General features: G+C 39.1%; 1 protein-coding gene across 15 annotated transcripts in view; it reads right to left on the bottom strand.

Annotated features, from left to right (window-relative positions):
- Positions 1 to 25074, bottom strand: part of LOC117505291 (adhesion G protein-coupled receptor L3-like) — a 397273-nt gene that overhangs the window by 292456 nt on the left and 79743 nt on the right. Inside the window, exon 1 of one of the 15 annotated variants that reach the window (XM_034164920.1) lies at positions 4853 to 4959. The exons of the other annotated variants lie outside the window; for them this stretch is intronic. Within the exon in view, the coding sequence (XP_034020811.1) occupies positions 4853 to 4924 (72 nt within the window). The 5' untranslated portion in view covers positions 4925 to 4959. Of the gene's footprint in view, positions 1 to 4852; positions 4960 to 25074 lie in introns of those variants that run through there. 15 annotated transcript variants of the gene reach the window in all.

The raw sequence follows: 25074 nt of genomic DNA on the forward strand, positions 1-25074 counted from the left end.
TTTCCCTCTTCACACTCCTCCATCATTCTTATCACTCAACCGGCACCTTTTCAGTTGATGAGAGAGGAGTCATTTGTCTTGTGCATTTTATACATGTGATGAAGTATAATGTTACAGAAGCATTTGGTTGCCACATTAACATCAATAACAGCAAAACCTGTCAAATGCCAACTGTCATAGGTTCCTCAACTGGATGTGTTCAGTTAAGGTCGTCATCCTCAAGAGACCTATTAAAGTTTGGTATTTATTAAACCTCACCATCAGTACCATATAAATGCTTTAAGACAAAACGAATGTGCCATCCATTTGACACCACGGCACAAAGGTTCCCACACGACTGAGTCATATAGATAAAACCATACAAGGCATAAAATGATACAAAAGAAGAGTCTGGGCAACAATGCGTGGAGGTGGTTTGCCTTTTTCTGACCTGCTTTTCTCCTTCAGGGGTCATGCACGAGCCTTCCACAATGCTATCAGTTGTCCCTTAAGGTGCCTGCTGAGGTCTACAGAGATATCAGGTGATAAATAGCTTTGATATAGCCTGTAATTACTGGCCGTGAAGGCCACATCGCCATGGGGAAAAGGAAAGGGGAGCATAAAAAGGGAAGGGAGCAAGCAATGCTGGGGCTCTGATGAGAAAAGGGTCACTGTTGTTTGATGGCAGAAGTGTCCGGTCTCTTTTGTGATTTGGCACAGTGGGAAGTGCCACTAGTTCTGGCCAGTAATTGGAGAGCAGCAGCACCTGATTCACCAGTCCCCAAACAATGAACCATAAAAAATATCCAAGCAGGAATAATTGATGGAAATCAAGGGTTCCGCTTCGATTATAGTGTCATTACTGGACCATCTAGCTGCGGGACGACATCACCTACAGGTGACATGTTTACCCCGAGGCAGTGGGTTCTGCAGAGACCTGATGTGCACAGCACAATGGGAGAAACGGCTAATGACAGAAGCCCATTTATTTCACCCTGTCCCAGTATGGTGGGAGACAAACTTAATTTTGAGATGCATTACGGTACTCACAAGCTCAGTGGAATGCTAACACTCAGATACCAGCCACTATTAAGCCTCGCTTTAAAAGCTGGAACACAACCAAACACCTCACTCAAGTTTGATGTAGACCTTTGTACGTAGGCTAAACTGGAGTGGGCAGAGCTTGGGTGTTGAATGCCGAATATCAAAGGTGGGAGGGGCTGAGCTGCCTAAATGTGCACGGACAGCTCGTGAAGGCCGGCGACACGGCCAAGCTTTTGCAGGTGATAGATGCGAGCATAGAACACAGGCTAAACCAGAAGAAGAGGAAATGTGGTTCTTCTTTTGACAGGATGGGAATGCTAATGATTGCGTTTGCCAGTCACAGCGAGCATGCAAAACAGGTGGTACAACGGCTTTGGAGGGGAGGAATTTCACTGAAACCGGATTAATGCAACGCAGATTACTTTGTTTGGCATGCAAATACATTTAAATACGTTAACCTGTTTATCTCAGACACATTACACTTAGCATAATCAGATTAGCACTTAGATTAATCAACAATCTTCAGATTTAATGCGGCATGCATTATATCTTACTTTGTGTGCTTTTGGGTGGACTCCCTGACTAAATCAACAGAATACTAATCCGGGCAAGTCTTGTCATCAATCAACCTGCTATGAGACCATCAGCTCCCACTACTCATATAGTCGATATTTCCAAGACACCTTGTCTCCCAGGTAAAATCTTCACACTATCTAAAACACGTTTCAGCCCTACTCAAACAAATACCGGCTTTACATCTCAGCTCTAAAAGACAGACCACACCTGGACTAAAAAAAACACATATCCTTAAGGTTTCTTTAAGAATAAGTGTAATCTTGCAGTGGATTATCAACTGTTATTAACTTTTCATCAGTATGTGCCAATAAGGTGTATATTATGCTCTGGAAATGGCTTCAAAAATGAAAAATATTAGCGTGCGTCCTTGGCTTTGTGTGTTCTCAAAAGGTCACACAGAGGGAGCTGAAAGAAAATCTACAAAACCAACGGCATGGGTAGCAGTATGGAAGAATTACACTAAATTCATCATCATATGAATAAGATTAAGCACTGCGTGGCAATGCAGGGTCCCCACTGGACAACTATTAGCAAGGTTGCATTAAAGGACAGAGAAATAATAACATTCCAACTTTAAAATGAGAAAAAAGAAAGGTGTTTGTGTCTTTTCACTAAGATGTTTGAAAAAAATCAATAATAATTGATAATCTAATTATTAGCAATTTGGAATGCATGCTGAATGGCCTTAAACAGAGGAGATGCTAATGCTATTAACATACATGTCATCATTTCTTGAGTTGTGGAAGAACAAATTAGTTCCCAAACAACAAATTTGTTAGTGGTCACATGCAGCTGTCCAAATTGTTAAGAAAATAGTTTGAATTGGAAAATGAATGGTGCTAATTTAGCCAGATTCACAACATGGCTAATGTTAGGCCCCTTCACACATAACAGGAAAGATGCAGAAACCGGTAGAAAATCCGCAAACCAAAACGAAATGGGGAACCACGTAACATTCCACCTGCTGTCGGGAGGGACGCATGGTTGGACGAAACTGTCGCAGCGGTATTGTGCATGCTTGTGCTGGCGCACACGAACACAGTGCGAGCAGCTGGAACGTGCTGCACCACATCGCGGAGCCCCTCCAGAAGCTGAAAGGCAAAAAAAGAAAAAATGCTTAAAAAGGTGCCCCCCTCCCCCCAGAAGCTGAAAGGATTTAGTCATGCTAATGCTCCCCTGAAGCATTTGCTCAAAAAAGTGTGAAGGACTTGAATGGCATGGTGAGATACTGAAGAGCTTCACTCATTCATGTCTGCGACATACACATTAATAATGAGGCCTGTCAGTAGTCAAATGTTGTCTTTCCATACCAATGCCTGTTACAAATAGTGGTACATTCCACATCTAGAAGTCCATTTATTAGCGGGAACTTTCAGTACAATATGTATAGCCACAAAAAATGTTTTCAGATGAACAGACAGACAAAGTAATGGGCTGAAGGATGGATGCAAAGCTTTCGTACCCCACTGGAGGATCTCATAAGAGACAAAGTAGCAACAAGGAAGGCCAATCATTGTCTCCCAGTACATACAACAGACACAAACTCCAATTACTGGATTAATTGAGTTAGTGAGGAGCATGTTAATGCTTGAATAATGCCGCTTCATTGCTGGGATTATTTCCATCATTTGGATCATGGGTGTGGATGTACTGCAATGTGAAAAGTCAGAGAAAAAAGTTAAGGAATTACAAGATAGGAAGGTAGTAACATCTGACTGCTTGTATCTACCCAATCCAGATTATAAACCTAAAGAACTACTGTGAACAACCCTATTTGTCAAATTGTAACCTTGTTCCTCTTTTCTTTCCAAATCACACGAGAAACTAAACACACAGTATCAATGCCAAATCTATGCAACCTGTCTTAATTTCTGACTTATCGCAACTCTTTGAAGGCTTCCTTTCTTCAAATTGGCTGTTTGTTTTCATATCCTTTCCTTGAAACCGTAATGAGCTAAGCTGCGGGTGTCTTGTGACAGATCTGACAGCTCAACAATGGAATACTCGGGAATTGGCTTTCGATTGGTGCGCCAACCTTCATGTGCCAATATGAGGGACGGCACCCTCTTACCTGTTCTCCAATTATTTGCCTTGCCCGTCTAGTCTCGATTCATGCCGTCCACACTTTCTCTCCGCTAAACCACTTCCTCTCGTGTGATGAGGAGTTGCGACCTCACTTGGATTGTGGTTACCTTCTGACACCACTGAAATGCTCCCGGAAGCAACAAGATGCTTAAAAGATATGCTGCTCCTGGTACTTTGTGCTGGATTTCTGTTCTCAACAGAAACAAGACCAGTTGATTCTTTCCTGCATGGATTTTCAGTCTGAGTGGGCGGCGGGAGAACAAGGAGGCTACAGGGGCCATCAATTATCTGACAACACGTTTCAAACTACCGCTTTTTGCCATCAGCTGCTATTCATGCAGCTGATAATTTGAACTCTATGGTGCCGAACTAAAAAGCCGAGAGAAATTGTTTGATAATGACCAAAGATCCATTACTATCAGCAAAAGGTTACATACAACTTGGAACCAATGCTTTGGAAAAAAGGCGGGCCAACTTTAAACTTTCGGAATAAAAACATAAAAATGGTAGCAAACTTGTTAAAGTCCATATTTTGCGAGATCTTGGTGGTGTCTTGACCTCAAAAGCAAGAATAACCAGGCTTAGAAAGATATCCTACCGACAAGACTTCATTTTTCTCTAAGTGCTACAATAAGTCAACAAAACAGCCATGATGGACTGCACATATATTTCTGCTGCTTCAGCCTTAAGCTCAACATTTTTTTCCAATCCGCATACTTGGTTACACCCTGAAACCTGTGTATATATTAGCTTAATGTTAGCAATCAATTATGGCCAAAAGCCAAAGCACAGCAAGACTACATTCTGTCTGCCGTGACAAATCGGTATCCATGTTCCAGTTGCTACACAAGCAGGTCATAACTCTGAAAACTCACATCTGGCAGCAAATTTTTATCCTGACGATTAACTGATAATGTGTTCAAATTATTTCAAATGAACAATCATTTGCGCCGCAGCACCTTGATGGCTGGTATTGATTACGAGCCAGGTTGTAGAAAGGTTTAAATACTCTGTGCCAGTGGTTCACTGGAAGTCATCCAGATACTGTACTCTCTTCTAAATGCAAATATCCATATTCCCTTATGATAACTGGCGTGACAAAATTAGTTATTTGCTGCCATGGTCAATTAGCAAATAATAGAGACTGTGGTGTCCGAAGGCTTTTACCTTGAGACATGATCTTGTATGCGTCTGGCAGATAACATCGGTATTCTCCATCTGGGCTGGATCTGCATCGCATATCTTGTCCATCGGTGCGCCCGTAGTTGGCGCTCTCGATCATGATGACATCGGTGCCCGGACAGCGTAGCTCAATAGGGTAGCTCTCACATGACAGCTCCTCCTCACCACTGCCTGGGGATTGCGCTCGACTAAAGGCTGCAAAGACATGGAAAACATATATATATATATTCGCTTGCTCTTTTATGCACTTGTCTCAAACACCACTCAAAATGGTAACTTCACAGGAATAGAGCGTTAGAGCTGTGGTGATACAATAAACCTCGACTTGACTTCTACTGCTAAAAACTAGCTTAAAATGTGTGGTAGCGTTGATATGACATGCAATTTTTGGCAGGCGGAAGATTCTATTTTACAAGAAATGAGCAACGAGTGAAGCTAACCAACTTGATGCTAACCATTGGTGAAGCTCTATGTCAACCTAATGGTTAATCTATGCTTAAACTAAATGCTAACATTCATTCATAATATAGGTTTAAGGATATGATTCCTTCTTTATGTTCTCCAATACCATATACCAACACAGGGAAGAGTAGCTACCTAAACTCTGTGAGTGAGATACATTATCTCGTCAATAGTTGTACATCCTCATTGAGGACAACTTTGAAAAAGAGAGCCTTAAATCAGAAGTGCCTGGCTCCGTGGTATAACTCACAAACTCGCAGCTTAAAGCAGATAACCCGTAAGTTGGAGAGGAAATGGCGTCTCACTAATTTAGAAGATCTTCACTTAGCCTGGAAAAAGAGTCTGTTGCTCTATAAAAAAGCCCTCCGTAAAGCTAGGACATCTTACTACTCATCACTGATTGAAGAAAATAAGAACAACCCCAGGTTTCTTTTCAGCACTGTAGCCAGGCTGACAAAGAGTCAGAGCTCTAATGAGCCGAGTATTCCTTTAACTTTAACTAGTAATGACTTCATCACTTTCTTTGCTAATAAAATTTTAACTATTAGAGAAAAAAATTACTCATAACCATCCCAAAGACATATCATTATCTTTGGCTGCTTTCAGTGATGCAGGTATTTGGTTAGACTCTTTCTCTCCTGTATGAGTTATTTTCATTAGTTACTTCCTCCAAACCATCATCATGTCTATTACACCCCATTCCTACCAGGCTGCTCAAGGAAGCCCTACCATTAATTAATGCTTCGATCTTAAATATGATCAATCTATCTTTATTAGTTGGCTATGTACCACAGGCTTTTAAGGTGGCAGTAATTAAACCATTACTTAAAAAGCCATCACTTGACCCAGCTATCTTAGCTAATTATAGGCCAATCTCCAACCTTCCTTTTCTCTCAAAAATTCTTGAAAGGGTAGTTGTAAAACAGCTAACTGATCATCTGCAGAGGAATGGTCTATTTGAAGAGTTTCAGTCACGTTTTAGAATTCAGCATAGTACAGAAACAGCATTAGTGAAGGTTACAAATGATCTTCTTATGGCCTCAGACAGTGGACTCATCTCTGTGCTTGTTCTGTTAGACCTCAATGCTGCTTTTGATACTGTTGACCATAAAATTTTATTACAGAGATTAGAGCATGCCATAGGTATTAAAGGCACTGCGCTGCGGTGGTTTGAATCATATTTGTCTAATAGATTACAGTTTGTTCATGTAAATGGGGAATCTTCTTCACAGACTAAAGTTAATTATGGAGTTCCACAAGGTTCTGTGCTAGGACCAATTTTATTCACTTTATACATGCTTCCCTTGGGCAGTATTATTAGACGGTATTGCTTAAATTTTCATTGTTACGCAGATGATACCCAGCTTTATCTATCCATGAAGCCAGAGGATACACACCAATTAGCTAAACTGCAGGATTGTCTTACAGACATAAAGACATGGATGACCTCTAAAGTCCTGCTTTTAAACTCAGATAAAACTGAAGTTATTGTACTTGGCCCCACAAATCTTAGAAGCATGGTGTCTAACCAGATCGTTACTCTGGATGGCATTTCCCTGATCTCTAGTAATACTGTGAGAAATCTTGGAGTTATTTTGATCAGGATATGTCATTCAAAGCGCATATTAAACAAATATGTAGGACTGCCTTTTTGCATTTACGCAATATCTCTAAAATCAGAAAGGTCTTGTCTCAGAGTGATGCTGAAAAACTAATTCATGCATTTATTTCCTCTAGGCTGGACTATTGTAATTCATTATTATCAGGTTGTCCTAAAAGTTCCCTAAAAAGCCTTCAGTTGGTTCAGAATGCTGCAGCTAGAGTACTGACGGGGACTAGCAGAGAGAGCATATCTCACCCGTGTTGGCCTCTCTTCATTGGCTTCCTGTTAATTCTAGAACAGAATTTAAAATTCTTCTTCTTACTTATAAGGTTTTGAATAATCAGGTCCCATCCTATCTTAGGGACCTCGTAGTACCATATTACCCCATTAGAGCGCTTCGCTCTCAGACTGCGGGCTTACTTGTAGTTCCTAGGGTTTGTAAGAGTAGAATGGGAGGCAGAGCCTTTAGCTTTCAGGCTCCTCTCCTGTGGAACCAGCTCCCAATTCAGATCAGGGAGACAGATACCCTCTCTACTTTTAAGATTAGGCTTAAAACTTTCCTTTTCGCTAAGGCTTATAGTTAGGGCTGGATCGGGTGACCCTGGACCATCCCTTGGTTATGTTGCTTTAGACGTAGACTGTGGGGGGGTTCCCATGATGCACTGTTTCTTTCTTTTTTTGCTCCGTATGCATCACTTTGCATTTAATCATTAGTGATCGATCTCTGCCCCCCTTCTCGGCATGTCTTTTTCCTGGTTCTTTCCCTCAGCCCCAACCAGTCTCAGCAGAAGACTGCCCCTCCCTGAGCCTGGTTCTGCTGGAGGTTTCTTCCTGTTAAAAGGGAGTTTTTCCTTCCCACTGTGGCCAAGTGCTTGCTCATAAGGTGTCGTTTTGACCGTTGGGGTTTTTCATGGTTATTGTATGGCCTTGCCTTGCAATATGGAGCGCCTTGGGGCAACTGTTTGTTGTGATCTGGCGCTATATAAGAAAAAAGTTGATTGATTGATTGATTTATCTAATAGATTACAATTTGTTCATGTAAATGGGGAATCTTCTTCACAGACTAAGGTTAATTATGGCGTTCCACAAGGTTATGTGCTAGGACCAATTTTATTCACTTTATACATGCTTCCCTTAGGCAGTATTATTAGACAGCATTGCTTAAATTTTCATTGTTACGCAGATGATACCCAGCTTTATCTATCCATGAAGCCAGAGGACACACACCAATTACCTAAACTGCAGGATTGTCTTACAGACATAAAGACATGGATGACCTCTAATTTCCTGCTTTTAAACTCAGATAAAACTGAAGTTATTGTACTTGGCCCCACAAATCTAAGAAACATGGTGTCTAACCAGATCCTTACTCTGGATGGCATTACCCTGACCTCTAGTAATACTGTGAGAAATCTTGGAGTCATTTTTGATCAGAATATGTCATTCAATGCGCATATTAAACAAATATGTAGGACTGCTTTTTTGCATTTGCGCAATATCTCTAAAATTAGAAAGGTCTTGTCTCAGAGTGATGCTGAAAAACTAATTCATGCATTTATTTCCTCTAGGCTGGACTATTGTAATTCATTATTATCAGGTTGTCCTAAAAGTTCCCTGAAAAGCCTTCAGTTAATTCAAAATGCTGCAGCTAGAGTACTGACGGGGACTAGAAGGAGAGAGCATATCTACCATATGGCATAAATTTCTCATTCTACAATGCAAAAATATTCTTAAATGATTCAGGAATCTGGAGGAATTTCAGTCTATAAAGGGCAAGTGCACAAGCCGAAAATGAACACCCCTGCATCAATAACTGATATAACCCACGGGCAAGGGATTACTTTGGGAAACCTTTGTCTACCACTACAGTTGAGCGTTACGCTTATAAATGGGAGTTAAAAGTTTACTGTGCAAAAAACAAGCATTAAGTAGTTGCTAAATTTCAACCTTACCCTTATGAAACACCTTGTTGTAATTAGGTGCTATATAAATAAATAAACTGAACTGAATTGATAAACACACGCATTTCATTCTCTGTGTTGTGTTTGAATGAGTTAAAGGTGATGACCATGAGGACATTTCTGGGGGGACTCTTCATTATACATGATGGATGAGACAAACATTAATAGTCTAAACATTTTCCAACTCTTATTTCATGTATTTGTGCATTACTGAAGTCAACATCAAAAGCATGCTTTGTAGCACATGTGAACTTATGGCGGACTCACTATCTCATCTTGTGTATTTCATAACAATGTCAGCAAATGGAAACCATCTGCGGGACTGATGTGCAGGTGGCCACGAAAATATCAGCCAAAGTTTAATCCTCTGGCAGATTTAACAGCAAGAATAAATGTTTCTTTTAGATATTTAGTCCTCCTAATATTTGAGCTGTCCTTTGTAATTTGTTTAAAAAAAATTAGACCACAAAAACACACGAGTGGTGAACGTTTTCTGTTAATAATAAATTTCTTGGTTTAGTGCAATCTGCCATTTAATATTGGTATGTCAACATGGCACATATTATGACCGGCATGCCATAATTGAAGAAAATGTGAACTGCAGTTCGTGAATACCTTCACACAAACAATAAAAAAGTTTGCTCCGAATCCAGAAATCTAGCAATTTTGAGAAATCTTTAGTAACTGACAGCATAATCTAAAGAGGTTGTTAATTGGCTCTCTATCAGATGCAAAACCACTTTGCCTGGATTTGAATACCCAGTACGTACTATAAGTGGTTAGGAACATACTACCCAACACTTATTGTAGTACGTACTACAAATAAGGGATCGAGTAGTATGGAAACAATTTAGATGTACGACGCTTCCATCATCGAACCTGTCATTTGATCCGGATGTTTACAAATAACACATTTGACACCAAAATTTCTATTTTGCTACGGCAGTCATTGTTAAACAGATCCAAACACTGAATAAATGCATATTTGTAAAATGCCACGGCCCCGTTTCCTGGGAATGTGTTATATCCATCTTGTCAAAAATACAGGGAAACTATGGGCATGTTCATGTAGAACTGAGTAGGGCATATCAGTAGATTAGTTAAAATGACCAACACATTATCACCCAAGCAGAATATCCCAGGTTTAAGGCCTGCCAAGCATGATTTCCCTTGTGCAACTGAAAAAGTGCTAGAAAAATCAGCAATTAATCGCCAGAAATCCGCACACAATGTTTCTCAGCCCAGTAGATGAAAGGGAAATTATTAACATAGTTAGTATATGTAAAAGTAAAAAGTCAACGGATCATAATGAGGTACTTATATCCTTAGTAAAGCGAATAATCACTGAAATCACAAAACCATTATCATATATTTTAACAAATCATTTCAAACTGGGATTGTTCCTAACAGTATGAAAGTGGCAAAAGTGATACCTTTATTCAAATCTGGCAGCAAGCATCTTTTTACTAACTACAGGCCTGTGTCTCTACTGTCACAATTTTCAAAGATACTGGAAAAACTTTACAACAGCAGATTGGATAAATTTATAGATCGACACAACTTGCTTGATGAAAGTCAATAGGGTTTTAGAGAAAAAAAGGTCCATGACACTGGCATTGCTCGATTCCATAGAAGAGATCAATAAGCATGTGGACCAAAGGGTAATAGTTGCAGGTTTATTTATTGACTTAAGAAAGGCTTTTGACACAATTGGTCACAATATATTATTTCAAAAGTTGGAACTGTATGGGATCAGAGGAGTTGCTCTGAGTTGGATTAAAAGCTACTTACAAAACCAAGAGCAGTTTGTTAAACTCGGGGATTACTGTTCTTCATATCTGGACATCATTTGTGGGCTACCACAGGGTTCTGTGTTGGGCCCAAAATTATTTATTTTATACATTAATGATTTATGTAAAGTCTCAGATATGGTTAAAACTGTGCTCTTTGCAGATGACACAAACCTGTTTTGCTCAGGGGAAAATCTGCAACAATTATTATCTGATTTAGGAACAGAAATGATAAAGTTAAATAGATGGTTTGATATTAACAAATTATCATTAAATTTGTCTAAAGCTAAATTGATGTTATTTGGAAATGATAAAAAAAAGACATACAAATTCAGTTAAATAAACATGGGGTAAACATAGAACGTGTCAAAGAGAATACGTTTTTAGGTGTCATTATTGATGAAAAAATTAATTGGAAAGCTCATATTCAGCATATTCAAATGAAGGTATCAAAAAGTATTGCAGTATTAAATAAAGTAAAGCATGTTATTGATTGCAGAGCACTACATACTCTCTATTGTTCTTTGGTTGCACCCTACCTGACTTATTGCGCTGAAGTTTACAAAACTACATTGCAACCATTATTCATTATTCAAAAAAGAGCATTAAGGACAATTCATAATGCAGGTTATCGAGACCACACCAACCCACTGTTGATTAAATCTCAATTATTAAAACTTAATGATATGATTTTGTTCAAGACTGTTCAATTAATGCACAAAGTGAAAAATAAACAAGTGCCATTTAGAATTCAAGAATATTTTACTGAGAGAGAAGGAAAATAATTTACGGGGCTTGTATCATTTTAAAATTGTTGGCGCTCGGACAACCAGGAAAGGTTTCTGTGTCTCCATGTGTGGCTCTAGATTATAAAATAACCTGACGGATGAACTCAAACGATGCCCAAATATCAATCAGTTTAAAAATCAATATAAAAAATGTTTTCAAGATATGTATCTAATGAAGTATGATGAGTTTTGTGTTGTCAGTTGTAATTGTGAACTTGTACAGTAACATTCATTTGTGTATGTGCATGCATGTATATGTGTATGTGTATCTATGTATATGTATGTATGTGTGTATTGTGTGTGTGTGTGTGTGTGGTGTGTGTGGTGTGTGTGTGTGTGTGTGTGTGTGTGTGTGTGTGTGTGTGTGTGTGTAATTATGTATGTATGTATGTGTATGTTGGTGTGTGTATACATGTATACTAAATATGTATGTAGATGAAGACACGGTGTTCACTTGATATGTTTATGATAATGGGATTGAGTTTGTGTTGTTAAATGTGTTTGTAGCATGGCCCAAGCAGAGGGTCACCCCTTAGAGTCTGGTCTGCTTGAGGTTTCTTCCTCAATACATCAGAGAGAGTTTTTCCTTACCGCTGTCAACTGTGTGCTTGCTCTGGGGGTAGGTAATGTGTATATATGTATGTATGTATGTATATATGGGGTGGGCGTTTATAAGCTTTGCTTCTGCTCCCCCTTTTTGGTCACACGTCACTGTGGAATTGTCTTGTATATCAGTTTTTGTTATTGACGAGTTGTGTGCCAAATAAATAAGTTCAAGTTCAAGTTCAAAAGCCAAATCAACATCCAATCAACCAAGCAAATGGAAGAAGTCCAAACAAATCTCATTGATTGGAGTACAGCAAGCAGAGATGAAAAACCCTGACTTCTTTTTTTTTTTTTTTTTTTATATAGCGCCAAATCACAACAAACAGTTGCCCCAAGGCGCTTTATATTGTAAGGCAAGGCCATACAATAATTATGTAAAACCCCAACGGTCAAAACGACCCCCTGTGAGCAAGCACTTGGCTACAGTGGGAAGGAAAAACTCCCTTTAAACAGACAGAAACCACCAGCAGAACCAGTCTCAGGGAGGGGCAGTCTTCTGCTGGGACTGGTTGGGGCTGAGGGAGAGAACCAGGAAAAAGATGCTGGAGGGGAGCAGAGATCGATCACTAATGATTAAATGCAGAGTGGTGCATACAGAGCAAAAAGAGAAAGAAACAGTGCATCATGGGAACCCCCCAGCAGTCTACGTCTATAGCAGCATAACTAAGGAATGGTTCAGGGTCACCTGATCCAGCCCTAACTATAAGCTTTAGCAAAAAGGAAAGTTTTAAGCCTAATCTTAAAAGTAGAGAGGGTGTCTGTCTCCCTGATCTGAATTGGGAGCTGGTTCCACAGGAGAGGAGCCTGAAAGCTGAAGGCTCTGCCTCCCATTCTACTCTTACAAACCCTAGGAACTACAAGTAAGCCTGCAGTCTGAGAGCGAAGCACTCTATTGGGGTGATATGGTACTACGAGGTCCCTAAGATAAGATGGGACCTGATTATTCAAAACCTTATAAGTAAGAAGAAGAATTTTAAATTCTATTCTAGAATTAACAGGAAGCCAATGAAGAGAGGCCAATATGGGTGAGATGCTCTCTCCTCTAGTCCCCGTCAGTACTCTAGCTGCAGCATTTTGAATTAACTGAAGGCTTTTTAGGGAACTTTTAGGACAACCTGATAATAGTGAATTACAATAGTCCAGCCTAGAGGAAATAAATGCATGAATTAGTTTTTCAGCATCACTCTGAGACAAGACCTTTCTGATTTTAGAGATATTGCGTAAATGCAAAAAAGCAGTCCTACATATTTGTTTAATATGCGCTTTGAATAACATATCCTGATCAAAAATGACTCCAAGATTTCTCACAGTATTACTAGTGGTCAGGGTAATGCCATCCAGAGTAAGGATCTGGTTAGACACCATGTTTCTAAGATTTGTGGGGCCAAGTACAATAACTTCAGTTTTATCTGAGTTTAAAAGCAGGAAATTAGAGGTCATCCATGTCTTTATGTCTGTAAGACAATCCTGCAGTTTAGCTAATTGGTGTGTGTCCTCTGGCTTCATGGATAGATAAAGCTGGGTATCATCTCCGTAACAATGAAAATTTAAGCAATACCGTCTAATAATACTGCCTAAGGGAAGCATGTATAAAGTGAATAAAATTGGTCCTAGCACAGAACCTTGTGGAACTTCATAATTAACTTTAGTCTGTGAAGAAGATTCCCCATTTACATGAACAAATTGTAATCTATTAGACAAATTATTCAAACCAGCGCAGTGCCTTTAATACCTATGGCATGCTCTAATCTCTGTAATAAAATTTTATGGTCAACAGTATCAAAAGCAGCACTGAGGTCTAACAGAACAAGCACAGAGATGAGTCCACTGTCCGAGGCCATAAGAAGATCATTTGTAACCTTCACTAATGCTGTTTCTGTACTATGATGAATTCTAAAACCTGACTGAAACTCTTCAAGATGATCAGTTAGCTGTTTTACAACTACCCTTTCAAGAATTTTTGAGAGAAAAGGAAGGTTGGAGATTGGCCTATAATTAGCTAAGATAGCTGGGTCAAGTGATGGCTTTTTAAGTAATGGTTTAATTACTGCCACCTTAAAAGCCTGTGGTACATAGCCAACTAACAAAGATAGATTGATCATATTTAAGATCGAGGCATTAAATAATGGTAGGGCTTCCTTGAGCAGCCTGGTAGGAATGGGGTCTAATAAACATGTTGATGGTTTGGATGAAGTAACTAATGAAAATAACTCAGACAGAACAATCGGAGAGAAAGAGTCTAACCAAATACCGGCATCACTGAAAGCAGCCAAAGATAACGATACGTCTTTGGGATGGTTGATGAGTAATTTTTCTCTAATAGTTAAAATTTTGTTAGCAAAGAAAGTCATGAAGTCATTACTAGTTAAAGTTAATGGAATACTCAGCTCAATAGAGCTCTGACTCTTTGTCAGCCTGGCTACAGTGCTGAAAAGAAACCTGGGGTTGTTCTTATTTTCTTCAATTAGTGATGAGTAGAAAGATGTCCTAGCTTTACGGAGGGCTTTTTATAGAGCAACAGACTCTTTTTCCAGGCTAAGTGAAGATCTTCTAAATTAGTGAGACGCCATTTCCTCTCCAACTTACGGGTTATCTGCTTTAAGCTACGAGTTTGTGAGTTATACCACGGAGTCAGACACTTCTGATTTAAAGCTCTCTTTTTCAGTGGAGCTACAGCATCCAAAGTTGTCTTCAATGAGGATGTAAAACTATTGACGAGATACTCTATCTCCCTTACAGAGTTTAGGTAGCTACTCTGCACTGTGTTGGTATATGGCATTAGAGAACATAAAGAAGGAATCATATCCTTAAACCTAGTTACAGCGCTTTCTGAAAGACTTCTAGTGTAATGAAACTTATTCCCCACTGCTGGGTAGTCCATCAGAGTAAATGTAAATGTTATTAAGAAACGATCAGACAGAAGGGAGTTTTCAGGGAATACTGTTAAGTCTTCTATTTCCATACCATAAGTCAGAACAAGATCTAAGATATGATTAAAGTGGTGGGTGGACTCATTTACTTTTTGAGCAAAGCCAATAGAGTCTAATAATAGATTAAATGCAGTGTTGAGGCTGTCATTCTCAGCATCTGTGTGGATGTTAAAATCGCCCACTATAATTATCTTATCTGAGCTAAGCACTAAGTCAGACAAAAGGTCTGAAAATTCACAGAGAAACTCACAGTAACGACCAGGTGGACGATAGATAATAACAAATAAAACTGGTTTTGGGACTTCCAATTTGGATGGACAAGACTAAGAGACAAGCTTTCAAATGAATTAAAGCTCTGTCTGGGTTTTTGATTAATTAATAAGCTGGAATGGAAGATTGCTGCTAATCCTCCGCCCCGGCCCGTGCTACGAGCATTCTGACAGTTAGTGTGACTCGGGGGTGTTGACTCATTTAAACTAACATATTCATCCTGCTGTAACCAGGTTTCTGTAAGGCAGAATAAATCAATATGTTGATCAATTATTATATCATTTATAAAACAGAGACTTAGAAGAGAGAGACCTAATGTTTAACAGACCACATTTAACTGTTTTAGTCTGTGGTGCAGTTGAAGGTGCTATATTATTTTTTCTTTTTGAATTTTTATGCTTAAATAGATTTTTGCTGGTTATTGGTGGTCTGGGAGCAGGCACCGTCTCTACGGGGATGGGGTAATGAGGGGATGGCAGGGGGAGAGAAGCTGCAGAGAGGTGTGTAAGACTACAACTCTGCTTCCTGGTCCCAACCCTGGATAGTCACGGTTTGGAGGATTTAAGAAAATTGGCCAGATTTCTAGAAATGAGAGCTGCTCCATCCAAAGTGGGATGGATGCCGTCTCTCCTAACAAGACCAGGTTTTCCCCAGAAGCTTTGCCAATTATCTATGAAGCCCACCTCATTTTTTGGACACCACTCAGACAGACAGCAATTCAAGGAGAACATGCGGCTAAACATGTCACTCCCGGTCCGATTGGGGAGGGGCCCAGAGAAAACTACAGAGTCCGACATTGTTTTTGCAAAGTTACACACCGATTTAATGTTCATTTTAGTGACCTCCGATTGGCGTAACCGGGTGTCATTACTGCCGACGTGAATTACAATCTTACCAAATTTACGCTTAGCCTTAGCCAGCAGTTTCAAATTTCCTTCAATGTCGCCTGCTCTGGCCCCCGGAAGACAATTGACTATGGTTGCTGGTGTCGCTAACTTCACATTTCTCAAAACAGAGTCGCCAATAACCAGAGTTTGATCCTCGGCGGGTGTGTCGTCGAGTGGGGAAAAACGGTTAGAGATGTGAACGGGTTGGCGGTGTACACGGGGCTTCTGTTTAGGGCTACGCTTCCTCCTCACAGTCACCCAGTCGGCCTGCTTTCCCGGCTGCTCGGGATCTGCCAGGGGGGAACTAACGGCGGCTAAGCTACCTTGGTCCGCACCGACTACAAGGGCCTGGCTAGCTGTAGAATTTTCCATGGTGCGGAGCCGAGTCTCCAATTCGCCCAGCCTGGCCTCCAAAGCTACGAATAAGCTACACTTATTACAAGTACCATTACTGCTAAAGGAGGCCGAGGAATAACTAAACATTTCACACCCAGAGCAGAAAAGTGCAGGAGAGACAGGAGAAGCCGCCATGCTAAACCGGCTAAGAGCTAGTAGCTACGCTAAGCTAGCGGATTCCTAAAAACACGCAAAGTGAATAATGTGTAAATAATTTAGAGGTGATTCAGCAGAAGGAGTGCTTTAGTTAAGGCACGTAAAGATTACACTGGGAAACAAATCGTAATCTAGATAACTAGATCAATCTAACTGCGCCGATTAAACAGCTAACAGATACAGAAAAACACCGCTGTGCTCCAGAACAGGAAGTGATACAATACCGCAGTGAGAGCCAACCACCAGTAGACTTCAGTGAGTCCAACCATGTGTTGCTTCTACATGTGCACCTACAAAAGGTGATTTCACTCATTAGCTCATCAACCTGCCATAAGAGTTGAAATACTAAGAATCAGCTGGGGGGATTTTAACTTTCTCAAGCTGGGGGTTTTCCACCTATGACAATAACCGACAACTTAATTTAGATTTCACAAAAAATATTTAATTTCAAAGAAGCATGGGTAATTCAGTATAAAATGAGCCCAATTTAACACTTTAAAATGTTATTTTGTAAATTGCATAAGATTTATTCTGTAAAATTTGAAGGTGATTGATAAGTATTTAAAACAATTATTCTTGCGACCATAACTACTTTGTGTAATTTAGCAGTAGGACAGTACTGTAATCTTTTAACCATAATAAGCTGTTGTGTGTTACAGTAGACGCACTGCACAATCACAGTATAAAGCTGGCAACTGTAGTTGCCAGTCGTTTACTGAAGATTAACAGAGATATGTTTTACTGTGTTGTTAGGAACACTTTTTCCCCTCATTCCACTTGGGGTCTTGCAACAATGTGCAAAAGCTGAACATCATGAGGGACCTTCATACGGCATTGTGGTCACATAGTCACTGAGAACTATTCGGCAGGGAGGTGACGGAACCTGCTGTTCTCCAGATGGACTCAGCAGAATCAACAAAATGCCATTAGAGACTTCCTAGAGGGAGAATCTATTGAAGCAGAAGATGACTTCATATACATTGTAGGACTAAGAGCACACGGAGACATTCTCTTCAGGTTGTGTTGATGAACAAGGCCTGAAGGTTAATGCCACATTCCTCAATTTCTTATCAGGAGGGTCATTAATGAACTCATTAAAAGGAATCTTTTTGTTGTTGTTGTTGATGACGCTGTTGCATTTGTTACCCGAAACTTGTTTAAAATGTTCACATCCACAGCAGTGTAACAAAAAACAGATATAAATCATGAATTGATCAAAAAATGCTATTATATCAATACATTGGCCCATAAATTGGACAATGAATTGAACAATTCCTTAAATTTAACATTCTGATTCGACTGAGTTAGCCATTTACGCTGCTACTTCAGCATTTTCACACTCTCTTCAAATTTCAAGGGTCAGCATGAAGCTCTCACACGATCAGTCACAGGAATGTTAGCTTTGTCTGTGATGAAAAAACAAAAGCAACAGTAAGATAATGGTAGATGTTATGCACGCAAGTTATGCTATGCTCTTTATGCTATGATAAAAACAGCTGACTTCTTCTATGTTGTACTTTCTGCTAGTGTATGTGGTGCTGCCCTCAGTGAAGAACAAATGTCAACCAGAAATAGTGCCAAAATGCTGCAGCACAGTAGTAAAACCCTGAGGATGGTCCCAAGGGTTTCATGAAAAATGTATTTGAAAGTATGGAATGCTGTTGCCTTATTCTAATTTATCTTGCAAAATGAAAATCAAAATTATTCATAAAATTTCCTCAGATTTCATTGTTGCTCAGAATCGTACTACAATAAGAAGTATTGTTCTTGAATAATATCAAAGATCATTATATAAGAGATGCCCACATCTCATAGAAATATTTATGTATTTTTTGCTTATTTATGCAAATTAAAAATAAATTTAAATTAAAAAATGAATGCAAATTAAAAACTGTGAAAATACCCACATCCTGTTTGTTCTATATAGTTCTATACACTTGTACAAATATATATTACATATGTTGACTGCATTTATTTTAATGTTTAGCACCCCTTTACAGTCAGACTCATGAGAATTTTGACACTGACTATTTTTTTTTTGTAATCTTGTCTCTGTGCACCACTATGGAGTTGAAATGACATAATGAAGATAAGAGTAGACTTTAAGGTTTGATTCAAGCACCCTCACAAAAATATTGCATTAAGTAATTTCGGAGAACAGCCATTTTTATAAATATACTTAAGATTGTTGCACAGTACTGCCTATAGATACAGTTATGTTTTCTACTGACAAAGTTGCATTTGCTCAATGGTCAGCAGTGTTAAGATGGCTTCTCAATGGGCCCTGTTGCAAAATTGTGCATAAAAGTTTTACAATTTGAACACTATGTAATATTATTGGTAAATGCCAAGACCTATATGCATTTAATTTGTCTATGTACTCTTGAGTATGGAAGTCATTATTATTATTATTATTGTCATTATTATTATTAATATCAAAATTAACTGCAATCAATGGAAATGTTGCAACCACTAAGACATCTTGGATCATCTATTTTGTTCTGAATCAAACTTCTTGACAGAAAAGTTCCTGATTTTGTTTGCAGTTAAAACACTATTGACTATATTTTAATATTGTTTTAGGTGCAGGTGTTTAAAAAGAATAGAAACCTCTGCACAAATCAGAAATATTTTTACTTCACCTCTATTTCACCCCAACTCACTGTAAACCACTTCACTCAAGCACACACACCAGCAAAGTAGTTTATTTTGGTGCACTAGAGCTAAGTGGAATAAATTTGCTTTTGCTGTGAAGCAAATGTGCACGAGAGCATGCACAGCTCTTAAAACTTAATGTGGTTGTGCAACACTAATGCCCATGCTAATGACTGGCTACATAGAATGATTTCAAAGTTATGTAAATAGATGAACTGCTGTGCATTTTAATTCTTCTTTGATTCGTTTTCCTCAAAAACTACATATCCTTTGCAAACCTTGTGTATGACATTCCTGTTTTTATCACTTGATGGATTTATTGTTTGATTTAGAGAATAATCTAACTGCAGGCAGAGCGGAGTGACTCACCTCACCTCTTTGAAACTGATTATTCAATTTCAGTGAAACAACAGTAATATGGTAACGTAGTTTCTCTCTTTCCACCTGAAAGGTCAAACTGTAACTCTGAAAGTTGTAGATATTTATGTGGCCAGGAAAACAAAAAATCTATCACAGCATAAATTTGGTACATTTCAAGAATAGGGTGAGGAATTTAAACTGCCAAGTGTCACAAAAAGCGCTGAACCAAACCCAACTGCAGGCACATAAAGGCACAGGGAAGCATGGATGGAAAGTAATGAGATTTATTACCAGCAGTGGTGAATCCAAATGAGTCCAAAAATACAACTAAAGAATTAAGGCACACACTGAGGCAAAAATGACAAAAAGTCACTGTGAACACACATGGAAGAGGTGAACTGGGCAATCACAAAAAGTATGCAGGACAAAGTAATAAGCTAGTCCAGGCACACCAGCAAAAAAACAAAAAAAACAAAAAAAAAACAGAGGGATGAACTTAAATGCGGCAATGGTGATTAAACACTGAAAACAGTTTAACACTATTAACCCAATTCAAAACCTGTGACAGACAAAACAATTGATAGTGCAACAAGAAGACAACAGAGGGAGCCAGAGACCAGAAAGAGAGAGTGGGAGAGAGAGGATGTAAACCCAGAAACCAGCGAACATGACATAAAAGCACACGAAATACACAAGGAGGAGATGCCACAGTAAGAACACAAAGAAAAATAAAACAGAAATCAGGAGGGATAATTCATGTAATCCAACACAGAGAGAAATAACTCTCAGGCTTGAGGAACAAGAAACACAGAAGAGAGTAATACAAGGGGCATGCACGGAATGAATAACACGAGGGAGTAAGAACAGAGTAAAACACAGGAATAAAATACATGGGTAACAAACAAGAACATAAAAAACAAAAACAGAGGCAAGAACAACACACCAGAATGTGAACCAAGACACTAAGTGCTAAATGGAGTTGCTTTCAAAATAGAAGGTTCTTGGTTCCAGACCATGTCCATCCTCTGTGTACTGTAAAGTGGAGTTGGGCCAGAAAGGTCATCCAGTTTAAAACCTGTGCAAAATCAACAAGGGGATCCACATCGAATCCACTGTGATGACATGAGGCAAAATGGTCAAGCAGAAAGAACACAGTTTTACAAGTTCAGGAGTCAAATTTTAAATACTAAACCACAAGGAAACTGTTCAGATATCAAAAAACACAGTTTGTTAATGTATGATAATTATATTTTTTAATTGCATGGATCAGCTCAATCTTCTGATATTTGGAAGGGTAATATATGCACCCTAAATGGGATTTTAAAAATCTTTCACAATAAAATATAGTTTGGGTTTAATGATAAACATCCTTAGACTCTCATAGGTTTATGTCTCTGCATGTTGAAACTACACTGCACCACTTTCAAATATGGTAAAGTGAACATCCTTCATGTATTCCATTATATAGCTTGTATGGAACTCAAGCCACAACAAATGCATAAACATCCAGCTTATTTCAAATGATACTGTGGGAAAAGAAAAACAATGTTTTCTTCAAATTTAACAAGGAGATTTTCTTCCTATACAAACTGAAATTTTTCTTGGGCATAACGTGAACGCAAGCCCTGTAGCCAATCTTGCTATTCCAATAAATAATGCATTACCACCACAGTTCTGTCCTCTGAATGAACCAATGCGCCGGAGTAACGGCTGGTCGTCCGACCGAATCGTCATCGTTATCAATTCTGATGACAATGACGTCATAATAAGAGAAATGGCTGTGAATCGAAGTTTGATATCTCAGTGCAGATGTAGACTTTTAGAGTCGTGCGATGGCGCTCGTTTTGACGGAGACTAATTAAAGCAGCAGCGGGAGAACTGCTGTCAATATATCCCCCCGATTGCACTTGTTAAAAACAAAGCCAATTAGTGATTCCTGCCACAGGGGACTGACAACACCGTTTGCAATTTGTGACACTTCACAAAATACAATACAATTATTCCCCCCCCCCCCCCACCCCAACTCCCTTGGGACAGCTATTTTACTCATTCCTGATCAGTAAGTAACGCTCATGTTGTAAAATCAACTTATACATTTACTGTTTTGTTGATTTTGATTTTGTACTGTCCATCGGGTTATTCCCATTTTCAGAGGGATGTAGTTTCTTAACGTGCATGAATAAAAACACTTTGAATTAAGTTACTAAAGCAGAAGGAGTTTGTTTTGTTTTTTTTTTGTTTTTTTAAGATGGTTGTTGCTAAGGCAAGTGTGATATTCATGAGCTTCAGGACAATAGTTCATTAAGGCATGTTTTGAAATTTGTATCCAAGAGAACAATAGGCACCGATTATGGAAGCATTTTCACTCCTACGCCACTTACTGGCACCCACACCATGAAGTTAACCCCCTGACACTTATATTCAATATAAAAGCCGAGAGCGGATTTTTAATATTTTTTTTTCCCAGTAAAATTAAACAAATAAATCAAAATCATTGTATCATTTACATATCTGTCCATGTGTCAAAAACAAGGGGCTTTTAATCTGTGTGTACACATGTAAATCACTTCGCCCACAATCTTTCTCCAGGTGCCTGTAAGAAGGCACGGCGGAGGATTGAAATGCGTAATAACTCTGCAAATCGATTTGTTTGGTGGGTGAGGCTTATTCACGGGGGTCTGCGCCTAATGATTTATGATTTCCAGGATGAATTTTTCCCCATTCTTGCAGACAAATGATGCAGCTCCCTATCTTCACAGCAATGTTTGATTTATTTTACGGTGCATTCCTTCCTTGGGGAAAGGGGGGGGTTCAGCCGGTGCACCCCACCTTAGGTTAAGCCTCATTCCAGGCGAGAATCTGTAAAAGTGCAGATTGGGTAATATTTTTTTTACAACTACAATTGGATGAATATTGATGTGCCATACTGAAGGAAGCTGTGCATTTCTGTCCGTGGACTGGTGGCGAGGACAAAAATGAGAAAATCACACCCGCGTTTTGCCACATAAAAGAGTCCAATCTGGTTTTTTTTTTTTTTTTTGTAACTCAAAGGACTCATTGAATACTGACCAGGGTCAGGCTTCTAAACCACTCCTGCTGAGGCTCTAAGCCCATCTCAAGAGCATCTCTGCGAGCGTCAGATTCGGCAGCCAGATACCTGCTAGTGCCACTGCTGCGATGGCCTTCAGAGGGACGCACGGGGAATAAAAACAGAAACTGAATGCCATTGGTTTGACTTTTCAAGGCATCAAATCCTGTTTTCTATGCATGAAGAGCAAACGTCTGCTGCTCTTTAGAGCCAAAAGAATTCTTTGTGGAGCTTATGCGGCCGCATGCGTTGCACAGCAGAAACCCGAGAAGGTTCTAATCCTTTACTTGGATCATTATTCATACCTTTTTTTTTCTTTTTTTTTTTTAAAGTGGAAGATTTTCTGAGGTTTGAACAAAGAATATTGAAACACTTCCACCACCAATCAAACATCACTCTGCATTCTCTTTTTATAATCTACAGAGAAATCAATAACTCCACTGTATTGCTGATCTCCCCCCCAGCCGTCTCTTACTTTGCCGAGTGCACACACAACACGCGCGCGCACACACACAGTGAGGCCTGCCTTTGAGAAGAGATTTTTCATTTCCAGTCACCGTCACCATGGTAACTTCCAATGTCCGACTTGGGCCAGTGTAGGCTTCCAGCACTTTCCTTCTTCAAAGGCTTTTTTCAAAGCTGAAAACCGCAATGCTTCACTCGTGGCCACATCAAGTCTTATCTGATGGAAGGATATTTCGCTGCAAGTTTCTCATTTTGTAAAAGAGATATCATTTTTTTTTAAATCTATACAAAGTATTTAATGTCTTCTCAAATGTAATTTTTATATTCTTGATTTCATTGACTTAAATGGGCACAATCTGACATTTCTGAGGATCTCTTAAGTACGGTGATGAAAGAAAGGCAAGAAAAAAAACTTTTTTTGTGGTGAGTGGGCAGAACCAGTGGGCTGGCTGTTTGCAAATCAAATGGGGTCTGGGGGACCTCCCACAAGGACAATGAGCTTCTCCATGCTCTGTGGTGCATTTTGGTGCCCTCAAGCAGTCCTATCCTGTCTAGGTTCTGATCATCAGAAAGCTCAAAATGATACCAAAAATGAAGAATATAAAATATTTAATTAGAATGTATTGCACAATGTAATTGAAACACTGGAGTCAGAGAAACCGAAAAAATATAATCCAATTTATATACAGTATGTATAATATACATAATACTTTTACATGTTGTTCTATTTAAACAACATTGTTATTACTGGACTGTTACTATTTTGGTTTCTGAGTCTGTTGCTGCACCCCTGTCCAGTTGGGGGCAGTAACAGGCTTGTTAAGCACCACTAAAGCTACAAGAAGAAGATAATGATAATTTCTGCAGTAACAGAAAAACAGTAAATGTTTTTTACAAGTAAGTACATTGGATACTGCGACGTTTATAAAAAAAAAAAATGCTTGACATGATGTTCTCGCAATGGCTTGATGTTGAATGCAGCAACGACAACAATAGCTAGCTCAGCAAGCATGACACAATGATTGTGGGGTTTTTAAAAACATGCCCAAAATTCTACTATGGAACATAAATGTCCCAGTATCAAGCGGGGAAGCCTTTATTCGATCGACACATATTGAACAGTACAGTCCTGAGCAAATTTCCTGCCAAATTGGTTGAATTTCATGTCGAGTAGATTAATCGATATGAATTGGTATCTACATACAAACGTGTGCGTTGCAAGTGTATCGATTCATTCAGTGTGGATTGACTCAATTGACAGGTGAAATCGTGATCATATCGCTATCGATTTTTTTCAGAGGCACACTGAATGCAACATCCTTTGTTTTGTTTTGAACTTGGACGGAAGCCTGAAAGCACATTTCTACCACAACAAACATGGAGGTCCACGAGGAGTTGGAGATTTTGAAGCACTTAAAACATTTAATAAGGCGTTTCGAGATACATCACAAGATGCAGGTCGTTTGTAAAGAATGCCGTGCTGCTAAACGTATTCCTCAGATTGTAAACCTCCGGCAAAACTCTGGTGAGAAAGTATCTCAAATTACTTTGGCCAAGGCGGTACTGTGTCAATGAGTGACACTTTAATTCACTCATCGAGAGTGATGATACCGCTGGTAGTGTATCGAGATGCATATGAAATCGTCATCAGTGATGAGATTCAAATGCCTAATGTCGAACATCTGGGAGTGTTTAAAATGAGCCCAACAAAAGTACAAAAATGACCACCAAAAGAAATGGCTACAAAATTCATTTTTAAAGAATTGAAAGTTTCCACATTTCCATACATGG

This window comes from Thalassophryne amazonica, chromosome 23 (genome assembly GCF_902500255.1).
Source record: "Thalassophryne amazonica chromosome 23, fThaAma1.1, whole genome shotgun sequence".
NCBI lineage: Eukaryota > Metazoa > Chordata > Actinopteri > Batrachoidiformes > Batrachoididae > Thalassophryne > Thalassophryne amazonica.